This window comes from Molossus molossus, unplaced genomic scaffold (assembly GCF_014108415.1).
Source record: "Molossus molossus isolate mMolMol1 unplaced genomic scaffold, mMolMol1.p scaffold_m16_p_5, whole genome shotgun sequence".
Lineage (NCBI taxonomy): Eukaryota > Metazoa > Chordata > Mammalia > Chiroptera > Molossidae > Molossus > Molossus molossus.
This window is the reverse complement of record NW_023425388.1, coordinates 111369845-111382671: the sequence shown is the minus strand read 5'-3', so window position 1 is coordinate 111382671 and position 12827 is coordinate 111369845. Positions and strand designations below refer to the sequence as shown.

Sequence of the window (12827 nt, the reverse complement as noted above, 5' to 3'; positions counted from 1 at the left end):
CTTGCAGGAGGCAACCGATAGATGTTTTTCTCTACATCAATATTTCTCTCTTCTCTCTTCTCTCTTCTCTCTTCTCTCTCTCTCTCTCTCTCTCTCTCTCTCCCCCACCCCTCTCCCTCTCTTCTCTCTCTCTCTCTCTTCTTCTCTCTCTCTCTCCCTTGCTCTCTTCTCTAAAGTCAATAAACATATCCTCAGGTGAGGATAAAAAAGATTGTTAATTGGAATAAAAGAATTTTATAATAATGAAACTGTCAACCCATCAAGAATACATATGCACCTGAAAACAGAGATCCGAAATACATGAAGCAAAAACAGAAAGAAATAAAGGGTGGTATAGAAATTCAATAAATAATAGTTGGGAACTGTAATTCCCTACTTACAATGATGGGTAGAACAACGAAGCAGATGATCTAAAAGGAAATAAAAGCCATAAACAAGCCCTGGCCAGTTTGGCTCAGTGGTTAGAGTGTCAGCCTGTGATCCAGAGAGACCCAGATTCAGTTCCTACTAAGGGCATGTACCTCGGTTACAGTTTGTCCCCGGTCCTGGTTGGGTCATGTGGGAGACAGCCACCCTATGTATCCCTTTCATGTCGATGTTTCTCTCTCTCCCTCCCACTCTATCTGAACAAAAAATGGAAAAATGAGGATTAAAAAAAAAGCTGTAAACAACACTATAAAACAACCTAGACAAAACAGGCATGCATGCAACACTACCTAACAATAGCAGACACACATTTTTCTCAAATGTACGTAGGACATTCTCTAGGCTATACCTCCTAGTTAGGCCGTAAAACAAGTCGCAATAAATTATAAAAATTGAAATGATGCAAAGTATATTCTCCCTCAATGAAACTAAATTAGAAATGAATTAAAAAATTAGAATGAAATTTGGAGAATCAAAAATATGAGGAAATTAAACAGCACACTCATAAATAATCAAAGAGGCAAAAAGAAATCACAAAAAAAATTTAGAAACCACTTTGAAATGAAAAAAAACAGAAACACAGCATACCAAAGCGTACAGGACGCAGTTAAAATAGCACCTAGAAGGGAATTCATAGCTGTGAACATGTACGTTAAACAATAAGGAATCTCAAATAAGTAACCCAACTGTGCACCTTAGAAATAAACCAGACCCGCCCCAGCCGGTTTGGCTCAGTGTTGGCCTGCAGACCAGAGAGTCCCAGGTTCGATTCCCGCTAGGGGCACATACCACAAAAAAATAAATAAATAAACAAACCAGACCCGAAGCAAGCAGGAGGAAATCTTAAAGATTAGAACAGAAGTAGAGGAAAGAAAAATAATAGACAAACTTGACAAAACCAAGAAAATAACAAATTATTAAAATACGAATGAATATGGGAACATTGCTAACAACCTTACATAAATTAAGAGTACTGTGAGGGGATACTATGAACAGGTGTCTGCCAACAAATTAGAAAACCTAGATGAGACAGACAAAGTCCTAGAAAGACACTAACAACTGAAACTGATGCAAGAGGAAGTAGAAACCTGATAACAACTGAAGAGACTGAATTAGTCATTCAAAATTTCTGACTAAGTAAATCCAAGGCCCAGATGGCCTCCTTAGGTAATTCTACTCAATGTTCAATAAAGATTTTAATACCAATCTTTTGCAAACATTTCAGAAAAAGGGGGGGGGGGGTGGTGCAGTGATAGTGAATATGTTCCCACTCATCCCACTTGTTCTATGAAGCAAGTATTACCCTATTAGCAAAATCAAAGACATCACAAGTGATGAAAACTATAGACCAATATCCCTTATAAATATAGATGTAAAAATGCTGAACAAAATACTTGCAAACCAAATGCAGCAACATATAATAAGGGCTGTACACCATGACCAAATGAGGTTAACCCCAAGAGTTTGTCATATGAAATTTAATTTCTGTAAAGTGCAATAAGGCAGACACAAAATGACAAGAACCATATGATTTCACTCATATGTGGGATCTAAAATAAAAAACAACAAATAAACAAAACAAATAGACTCATAGACACAGATTTCGGTGGTTACAAGAGGGGAAAGTGGGTAGCGGGAGGATGAAGAGGGGAACTGGGGTCACATATATGGTGACAGAAGGAGACTAGTCTTTGGGTAGTGAGCACACAATTGAGCATACAGATGTTTATAAAGTTCTACACCTAAAATATAATAATCACCTTTGCTATCTCAAGAAATACAATTTTTAAAACAAAAATTAGGTGAGGCATATATATGTATTGGGGTGTATGTGTGTGTGTGTGTGTGTGTGTATATATATATACACACACACACTATAGGACAAAAACCACTTGATCACTCAATGGACACAGAAAAGGCATTCGACCAAATGAAACATCCTTCATAGTAAAAACACTCAACAAACTGGGAATAAGAAAGAACTTTCCCAATCTGATAAAAGGCATCTATGACAATAGTGTGGGAAAATGCGGGAGGGGGTCAATGGGGGAAAAATGAGGAACATCTATAATACATTCAACAATAAAGATTTAAAAAAATTTTTTTTAAAGGCATCTATGAAAATTGAACAGCTGACATACTTAGTAAAAGTAGAACCTGTTTGCCCTACAGTCAAGAACAATAGAGGATGACTCCTCATGCCACTTCTATTCAACATTGTACTAGAGGTTCTAGCCAGGGTAATTAAGCAAGAAAATGAAATAAAGTTATCCAGGTTGGAAATATAGGAGCAAAACTATCTCTATTTGCAAATGACATGATCTTTTATACAGAAAATCCTAAGAAATACACATGCATACACACATAGCACTAATAGACGAGTTCAGTAGTGTAGTAGGGTACACGATCGATATACAAAAATCCACTGGTATATCAATGTATGAGCAATGAACAAGCCAAAAGAAAGTAATAGTACAATTCTACATATAATAACATCAGAAATAAGATACTTCAAATACACATAATAAGAGAAGTGTAAGATTTGTACACTGAAGACAAATTATTATTAAAACTAAAGAAGACAAATAAATGGAAAGATATCCCATAGTCATAGATTAGAAAAGTAAATACTGTTAAATGGCAACACCCTCCAAATTGATCTACAATTTTAACACAATTCTTAATAATTTCTCAGTAGTCTTTTTTTGAAGAAATTGGCAAGCTAATTTTCAAATATGGAAATACAAAGCACTCAGAAACTCAGAATAGCCCAATCTTGGAGGGGGAAAATTTGGAGGAGTCATGCTTCCCAATTTGCAAACTTACTACAAAGCTACAGTAGTCAGGACCACACAGTACTGCATGAGGACTGGCATGTAGACCAATAGAACAGAATTAAAATCCAGAAACAAACCCAGACATCTGTGACCAACTGAGTTTTAACAAAGTTGCCAAAACATTTCCTTGGGGAAAGAATCATCTTTTCAACAAATAGTACTAAGGTCACTGAATATCAATCCACAGAAGAATGAATTTGAACCCCTATATCACACTGTGCACACACACACACACACACACACAACCAAGAAAACTAAAAAGGAATAAAAAAACTACATGTAAGAATGATAACTATAAAACTTTAAGAATAAAATATAAGTATAATTATTCATAACCTTGGACTAAGTAACAATTTCTTAGATGTGAGACATAAAAGCACAAGCAACCAAAGAAAAATAAATTGAATTTCATAAAAATTAAAAACTTGTGCCCTGGCCGGTTTGGCTCAGCGGTTAGAGCGTCGGCCTGCGGTCCAGAGAGACCCAGGTTCAGTTCCCACTAAGGGCACGTACCTCGGTTGCAGTTTGTCCCCGGCCATGGTTGGGTCATGTGGGTGGCAACCACTCGATGTGTCCCTTTCACATCTCTCTCTCTCTCTCTCTCTCCCTCCCTCCCTCCCTCCTCCCTCCCTTCCACTCTATCTGAACAACAAATGGAAAAATGTCCTCGGGTGAGGATTAAAAAAAATAATAATAATTAAAAACTTGTGTGTGTCAAAGAATACTATTAAGAAAGAGAAGAGACAGGCCCAGCTGGTATGGCTCAGTGGTTGAGCATCGACCCAGGCACCAAGAGGTCGCCGGTTCGATTCCTGGTCAAGGCACATGCCCAGGTTGTGGGCCCGATTCCAGTAGGGGGCATGCAGGAGGCAGCCAGTTGGTGTTTTCTCTCATCAATGTTTCTCTCTCCCTGTCCCTTCCTCTCTCTCTAACATGAACAAAGAAAAATAAAATAAAGTTAAGTAGACCTTACTACCATTGCATTGAACAGACATTTTCAGGGTTAATAAAGTGCTAGCCTTGTTGTAATCCCACTACAACCTAATGAAATAGGTATATTATTTCCTCAAAAGAGGAACAACCTTAATGCACAGAGTTTATCACATTACTTCTTGTGTCAGCCTTATTTCTACACCCATGAAATGGGAATGGTTATAAAGTTTAAGAGGACTGAATGAATTGGTGTGCAGTACTGTTAGTACTGTGTTGGTACATGGTACACTCAGAAATTGGAACATCTTATTTCTTGGTGGATGTCATGTGATCCATATCATCTTCACGTAGAAAGTCATGCTAACTTCCAGTACATTGCAGTGTTGCTGATATATAATACTTTCATTTGTTTTTGAACACAGGACCCCCTGGAGCAGCTGTTCCTCCACCTGCAGGCACCCCAGGAGGCTTGCCTATGGGATATTATGGTCCACAGCAGCCCACTACCTTCCCCTACTGCCCCCCAACTGGGGGCACCCACCCTGTCCAGTACCAACCTGGCAGATATCCAGTGTCCAGTCAGTCAGCTCCAATAACATGGATGCCAGGGCCTACGCCTGCGCCCAACTGCCCTCCTGGTCTGGAATACCTGACCCAGGTACGTCACTCAAATCCAGTTTCTATTTCCTAATGAAGTGTGACCGAGGATCCCACGAGACAGAAGGCTGAACCGAGGGGATGAAGTGATGGGTCAGCAATGACAGATGCTGCTCTGTGAGACTGTCAGAGGGATGGAACTAACTGTAGACACGAGGACGGAGATCAGAGGGCATAGGCGTGTAGTAGGTGGAATGAGTATGGTTTTTGTAAAGGATATTATTGAATTTTAAGACGCTCATGATGGCCTGTTGAAGGCAGTTTAAAAATAGGATTACCAGTATAAGAAAAACTATCCAAGATGCTATCAGGGTGCCATTTGCTTAAAAGTAGAGTTAGCATGAGGAAAAGCAACATGACAAAGAACAGAACAGCAGACAGTAAATCACTGTGTGCCTTTCCCACTGCCTTTTCTCGCCACCCATCGTTTTCATCAGCCACACCTGTCCCCCCCACAACGTGCAATGTAAACAAGAATAGGAAACCTACCAAAGATACCGCTTCACGCCAAATTCCAGAGAACCCCTTCCTATAGCACAGGGACTCCCTAATTTAGATCTATGTAGGCATTCTGAAGTTACTGGGACATCCAGATCAGAAATGTCAGTATTCCAGCTTGGTATACCAAATGGTATGTTTCAAAACCCATGTCAGAAGCTCAGAAAGATTGATTAATGAAAATAAGATAAAGATAGTACTGGAGAGCCCTTAGAAACTACTGTCATGTTTCCCTTTTGAAAAAAGGAAGTGTTGGGAAATACCTTACAAGTACCTGACTTGCCAATTCAATACGTGTCTTCCCATAGAGTCAGCCAGATATTCCTTGAAGATGATTGTTCTCTTTTCGGGTCTATATGATGATAGAGACCCTGCTAATCCCCTGCATTGAAAACCACTGGTACAATGTAACAGTTTTGATCCTTGCAAGTCAGCACAGTTGGATCAGGAAACTTTGGGTTTTACGTGAGCCAAATTTTTTGTTAAATTGTTGTTTGGGCAAAATAATGACCAATGCAAAGCCAGTCATTCGGGTAAAGTGCTAGAGTAAACCCCTATGTTATCTTAGAAGCTTATAAAAGGGTTATAAGTTAATCAAGTCTACAAAATCTTTTTATACTCAGTAATTAACTGAAATTGACATTAGAGATCTAAGATCTGAATCATTTCTCTTTCGAAAATGTATAGCTTAAATATTGTTCATTCAAATAAACAGCTTCTCAATTCCTTCATTTACTTGAACTAACTTATTAACATATTTCATGAATTCTGTTTTCCCTTTCAGAAATATTTTGAGTTAAAAAAAGAAAACAAAGAAAGAAAGAAAAGGAAAGGAAACAGGTTTGGAGCCAGACAAACCTGGTTCTTCATTCTAGCCCTTCTCCCTCTGACTGTACAACCTTGAATAAGGTTTGCATTGTGCCTGATATGTTTGGCACACAGGGTCCTCTCAACAGCTGATAGCTGTGTGGATTTAGCTTCAGGCAGTGTTCTAGGCTTAGGGATTAGGAATGACCTATATTACCTAAAACTGTATAGATATGATCAGGAGGTTTTTTCTCTTCTGATAGCACGTTCTGATGTGTAACAAATAATGGGCCCATTAAACTGCCTCTCTCTAGAGTGATGCCTAAGTAAAGTTAGAAGTTCATTTCATGATATTCCCAACCTCCCTTTGAAGGGACCCCCCCCCCCAGAAAGTTTTCTCCCCTTTGCCCTCATCCTGGTCACATGCTTCCTGCCCTCCCTGCCCCTCCCATTGTTAAAGGGAAGGTCTTGGTACGGAGTAGCTCTAGTGACCACACATCAGTATGTTCATCTCTGCGAAGTACTGAGAAATGATACAAACTTGGACACTCCTGTGTGGAGTGGAGTCCAGCCTCGCTTTCTCTATGGCTGGTCCTTGTTAAAACGTCCTGAACTTCCCGAGCATCTCCAGTCTGTGAGCGACACATCAGTGAGTGGGAACTGAGCTAGGGACAAGCTGCGCCAACCCAGCTCTTTCTAATGCCGTTTCTGTGGTGAGAGGTGAAGTTCTGGTATTATAGACAGATGTTTTACTCTTTTGCAGTGGAACTGGAGAAAAATGTTTTTCCTGTCTCACCCCTCTACCAATAACCATCTAATCAGGCGCAGACAGGCTAATTCCACTTGATCAAAGTTGTTTTATTCCAAAAAGATAGTTTGGTATTAATTGATACATTTTAATACTTATTTCATCAGTTTCTTTCTAATGCTGACTTGATTGAATTCTGTTATTTCTATCTCTCCTAATTGCTTTGTTCTATCCCCACAGTTGGACAACATACATGTTCTTCAGCATTTTGAACCTCTGGAAAGTACGTATAATTCAGTAGTGTTCAGCAGCATTTGAACCAGGTGGAAATTCACATTATCCAATGTCTAGTCCCTTGTTTGTATCGATCACTTTTTAGTGATTCAAAGAAAAAAGGATGTCCTCTATTCAGGAAAGTAATAAAGGGGGATCTTTGGTATAACTTTATCTATTTGTACATCATATGGAAGCTCTTAGACCTAACAAAGATTTTCATTTATCTGGACAACTGCCCTACCCTTTGCCATCCCAGGTCCTCTGTGTGAACTTCGCATGGATGAGAAAAGGGAGGAGCCAGAGTCTAAATTAGTTAGCCAGGGGTACCCTCCTCGAGGGGCAGAGCTGCAAACCAGCTGAGTTCTATCCCAGTGCCCTTGTTTTGGAAGTGGGAAGAAGTCACAGTGTGTAGTGCCTGTTTGTTCTCGGTCCATCCTCACAGATTACTGACCCTCACTGTCCCTAATCTACACAGTCCTGTGACCATCACATGGGGCCTTTGACTTTTCTTGGTTCATTTTCTTATTTGCAATTAGTATTGACCCGAGTCATCACTGCATATTTCATGAGCTGATTGATTTATGGTCTGATATATAAATTCATTTATATGGTAATGTAATTGTTTTCTGAATTCAGGTACTCTAGGAATATTGTTTCAATCTTGTCTTTTATTTGGAAAAGTTATAAAATCATTTTACACTAAACTTCTTAAAAGAAATGATTTAATTTTTTTTTTTTTGTTAATCCTCACCCGAGGATTTTTTTTTTTTTCATTGATTTTTAGATATATTGGAAGGGAGGGAGGGGGAGAGAGAGAGAGAGCAAGAAACATCATGAGCAGGTACGTGCCCTGGACCAGGAATTGAACCCACAACCCTTCAGTTTGCTGCCAACACTCTAACCACTGAGCCAAACTGGCCAGGGCTAAATTTTTAAACTTAAATACTTATAAAGTGTACAAAAGATGTTACTATTCTAGTCAATTATATATAATTTACCTGAAATTATATAAAAGGTGTTTTGCCTTAAGCCCCTAAAAGGACTTATTTTAAAATATGTTTTTATTGATTTTAGACAGAGAGGATGGGAGAGAGATATAGAAATATCTATGAGAAAGAAACATCAGTCAGCTGCCTTCTGCACGGCCCCTACTGGGGATCAAGCCTGCAACCCTGGCATGTGCCCTGACTGGGGATGGAACCTGGGACCTCTTGGTGCATGGGACAATGCTCAATCCACCGAGCCACACCAGCTGGGCAAAAGGACTTATTTTTTATTGTTTTATTAAAGTATAGTTGACATACTATATTATATTAGTTTCAACCGTAAAACCTAGTGATTCAACATTTACACTCCTTATAATGTGATCACTAGAATAAGTCTGGATACCTTCTGCCACCACAAGTTATTACCATGTCATTGACTAGTCCCTGTGCGGTATAGTACGTCCTCATGACTTCTTTTGTGTTTAGTAATTGGAGGTTTATACCTCATATTCCCCCTTTTAGACCTTCTTTAACGACTTCTAACTTAAGATGGTTTTCTCATTTAATTTTTTAGTGATGACAAGATTTGAAGCGAATAATAAATACGATATCAAGAACAACCTGGGCCAGATGGTTTACGTGGTAAATGAAGACACAGACGACTTTACCAGGAATGCTTACCGAACCCTGAGGCCCTTCGTCCTCCGCGTCACTGACGCGATGGGCCGAGAGATCATGACAATGCAGAGACCTTTCCGATGCACCTGCTGCTGCTTCTGTTGCCCCTCCACCCGGCAGGAGGTCAGAGAACGGGATCTAATCCTTGTTTCCTGCTGATCAGCCCTCCCAGGAGGGTTTACATGCCCGCCAGTCAGAACACAACGGGACAGTGAGGAGGGAGGAAGCCACGTGGCCCCACCTGTGGAAAATTCCGGGGGGCTTTTCCTTGGGGGGTCATGCTCTTGAGTGCTAGTGGGTGGGTCAAGCCAAAGTATTGGTTCAGTGACCACAATTCTGAGTTGTGTCTTCAGAATTAGAAGTTGACCCATCAACTAGAATAGGCGTCACACACATTTATCTACATGTCCCCAGAGAAGTTATGCTAAATGTAATTTCTCCGGTTTGATGTGTGTGTGTTTAGTTCTCTGCAGTTCTATGAGCTAGGTAGATTCCTGTATCCCCCACCACGATTCAAACAGTAGTTTTATTGCCACACAAAAAACTCTTTTATAACCACATCTCCTGCTTTTTTATCCACTTGTCTACTGATGGACACTGGGGCTGCTTCCAAACCTTGGCTATTATTTAAAAAAAAAAAAAAAAAAAGCGTTGAACATAGAGGTGCATATATTCTTTTGAACTCGTGTTTTGGGTTTCTTCAGATAAATTCCCAGGAGAGGTATCACTGGGTCATAAGGCAGTTCCATCTTTAGTTTTTGAAGTAACTCCATACTGCTTTTCCCAGAGGCTGTACCAGTCTGCATGCCCACCAGCAGGGCACAAGGGTTCCCTTTTCTCCATGTTCTTGCCAACACTTGTTTATTGATTTATTGATGATAGCTCTTCTGACAGGTATGAGGGGATACCTCATCATGGTTTTAATTTGCATCTCTCTGATGATTAGTGACCTTGAGCATACTTTCATATGTCTGTTGGGCATCTGCATGTCCTCTTTGGAGAAATGTCTATTCAGATCTTTTGCCCATTTTTTAATTGGATTGCTTGTTGTTGTTTTTTAATCCTCACTCAAGGATATTTTTTTTCATTGATTTTTAGAGAGAATTGGGAGGGAAGGAGGGGGGGAGAGAGAGAATCATCGATGTGAGAGAGACACATTGATTGGTTGTCTCCAGCATGTGCCCCGGCCAGGGCCAGGGATCGAACCTGCAACCTAGGTACATGCTCTTGATCGGCAATTGAACCCAAGGTCCTCTTTCCACGGGTCAGCGCTCTAACCATGGAACCATACCCACCAGGGCAGCCACATACACAGCCGAGGACACAGAGCTTGGAGACCTGGCCATTATACAACAAGTAGTAACTTTGCCTGGCCGGCGTGGCTCAGGGGTTGAGCATCAACCCATGTACCAAAAGGTCACCGGTTCAATTCCCTGTTGGGGCACATGCCCAGGTGTGGGCCCGATCTCCAGTGGGGGACATGCAGGAGGCGGCCAGTTAGTGTTCTCTCTCATCGATGTTTCTATCTCTCTCTCCCTTCCTCTCTCTAAAATCAATAAAGAAAAAAATTTTTTATTAAAAAAAACAACAGGCTCTCAGGTTTCTGCAGTCACGAGGTGCTCCAAATCCCCTTCCTAAGGTGTCTGCAAGTAAAAACGTCGTACCCTTCCCCCAAGGCTAAGCCCTTCAACCCCAGTAACCCCTGAGTCTTCTTTGACATGGACCTCGGAGGCGAGCGAGTTGGTCAAATTGTCTTAGAATTGTTTGCAGATATTGTACCCAAAACTGCAGAAAATTTTTGTGCACTGTGTACAGAAGAAAAAGGCATTGGGCCAACCACTGGGAAACCTCTCCATTTCAAAGAATGCCCGTTCCATCGAATTATTTAAAAAATTATGCTTCAGGGTGGAGACTTCTCAAATCAGAATGGTACAGGTGGAGAAAGTATTTATGGTGAAAAGTTTGAAGATGAAAATTTCTCTTATAAGCACGACCGGGAGGGTTTATTGAGCATGGCAAATGCTGACTGCAATACAAATGGTTCTCAGTTCTTTATCACAACAGTTCCAACTCCTCATTTGGATGGGAAACATGTGGTATTTGGCCAAGTAATTAAAGGAATGGGTGTGGCAAGAATTCTGGAAAATGTAGAAGTGAAAGGTGGAAAACCTGCCAAATTGTGTGTTATTGCAGAATGTGGAGAATTGAAAGAAGGGGGTGATTGGGGAATATTCCCAAAAAAATGGTTCTGGTGACAGTCATCCAGATTTCGCTGAGATGTAGATAAAATATTATTAATAACAGAAGACTTAAAAAACATTGAAAATACTTTTTTCAAATCCCAGAACTGGGAGATGGCCATTAAAAAATATGCAAAGGTTTTAAGATATGTGGAAGGTTCAAAAGCTGTTATTGAGAAAGCAGACAGATCGAAGCTGCAGCCTGTAGCTTTAAGCTGCATGCTGAACATTGGTGCTTGCAAACTGAAGATGCAAATTGGCAGGGAGCAGCTGACAGTTGTTTGGAGGATCTTGAAATAGATCCATCAAGTACCAAAGCACTATACCATAGAGCTCAAGGGTGGCAAGGATTGAAAAATATGACCAAGCATTGGCTGATCTTAAGAAAGCTCAGGAGATAGCACCAGAAGACAAAGCTATCCAGGCAGAACTGCTGAAAGTCAAACAAAAGATAAAGGCGCAGGAAGATAAAGAGAAGGCAGCGTATGCAAAATGTTCACTTAATGAGGAATTCAGTTATGCTCAAATATTGCACATTGATGTATAAAGGCAATAGGAAAACTTAAGGGATTTTGTCTATTCATATATGATCCCTACTGTTTCTCCTTTGCTACTTCAGCTTCCTATTGTTTCCAGTGTAGGAATACTGATCCTGGGTTCACTGTTAATAAAAGTCTTACAAAGTAAAACAAACAACAATAAATAGTAACTATGTTTCAAAGGGAAGTTTGACCTTGACTCTCAAGGCCGTTCACTGAAATACAAACCTAAGAAATAGCCCGGGTGTAATGGAAGACTTTCCTAGGAGTTCCCCAGTCTCGGATGGATCAAGAGCACACCTGGGTTGTGTGTGTGTGTGTGTGTGTGTGTGCACATATACACCATCATCCCTCCATCACTGCTTCATTACAGCTCGAGGTGCAGTGCCCTCCTGGTGTCACCATGGGCTTCGTCATGGACCATTGGAACCTGTGCCGGGCGGTGTACAGCATCCAAAACGAGAAGAGAGAGACTGTGCTGCGTATCCGTGGGCCGTGCTCAACCTACGGCTGTGGCTCCGATTCTGTGTTTGAGGTAGACAAACGTAAACATAATGTGGCTTCCATTTTTATCCATGTGTACTAAGACTTCAGAATGATTCGGTTTTAGATTACTTTTCATGTGAATCAGTAAATTCGTCTGAGGAGTGAACTGGTTGACATTATATGAGTTTCAAATGATTGTTAGTGGAGTGCTTAATGTTTTTCAAAATGTGAACTTTTTTTTTTTCTTTTTTTTTTTTTATCCTCACCCAAGGACATTTTTCCATTTTTTATACAGATAGAGTGGGAGGGAGAGAGAGGAAGGGAGAGAGAGAGAGAAACATCGACGTGAAGGGACACATCGAGTGGCTGCCACCCGCACGACCAACCAGGGCCGGGGACAAACTGCAACCGAAGTACATGCCCTTAGCGGAAACCGAACCTGGGTCTCTCTGGACCGCAGGCCGACGCTCTAACCGCTGAGCCAAACCGGCCAGGGCCAAAATGTGAACTTTTTAAAAGTGATTTTAGCCCGGCCGGTGTGGCTCAGTGGTTGAGCATCGACCCATGCATCAGGAGGTACCGGTTTGATTCCCAGTCAGGGCACATGCCCAGGTTGTGGGCCAAATCCCCTATAGGGCACATGCAGGAGGCGGCCAGTCGATGTACTTTCTCATTGATGTTTCTATATTTATTTTCCTCTCCCCTCCTCTCTCTCT

At 40.8% G+C, this 12827-nt stretch overlaps 1 protein-coding gene and 1 pseudogene across 7 annotated transcripts in view; both read left to right on the top strand.

Annotated features, from left to right (window-relative positions):
* PLSCR4 (phospholipid scramblase 4) overlaps positions 1–12827 on the top strand; it is a 41710-nt gene that overhangs the window by 18207 nt on the left and 10676 nt on the right. For all 7 annotated transcript variants that reach the window (XR_004956812.1, XR_004956813.1, XM_036243040.1 and 4 more), the window contains 4 exons: positions 4619–4854; positions 7147–7189; positions 8743–8969; positions 11999–12160. Coding sequence is in view for 5 of the 7 variants with exons in the window: in XM_036243040.1 (XP_036098933.1) it covers positions 4619–4854; positions 7147–7189; positions 8743–8969; positions 11999–12160 (668 nt within the window). In the remaining 2 variants the exon portion in view is untranslated. The remainder of the gene's footprint in view (positions 1–4618; positions 4855–7146; positions 7190–8742; positions 8970–11998; positions 12161–12827) is intronic.
* LOC118617585 lies at positions 9029–11633 on the top strand (annotated as a pseudogene).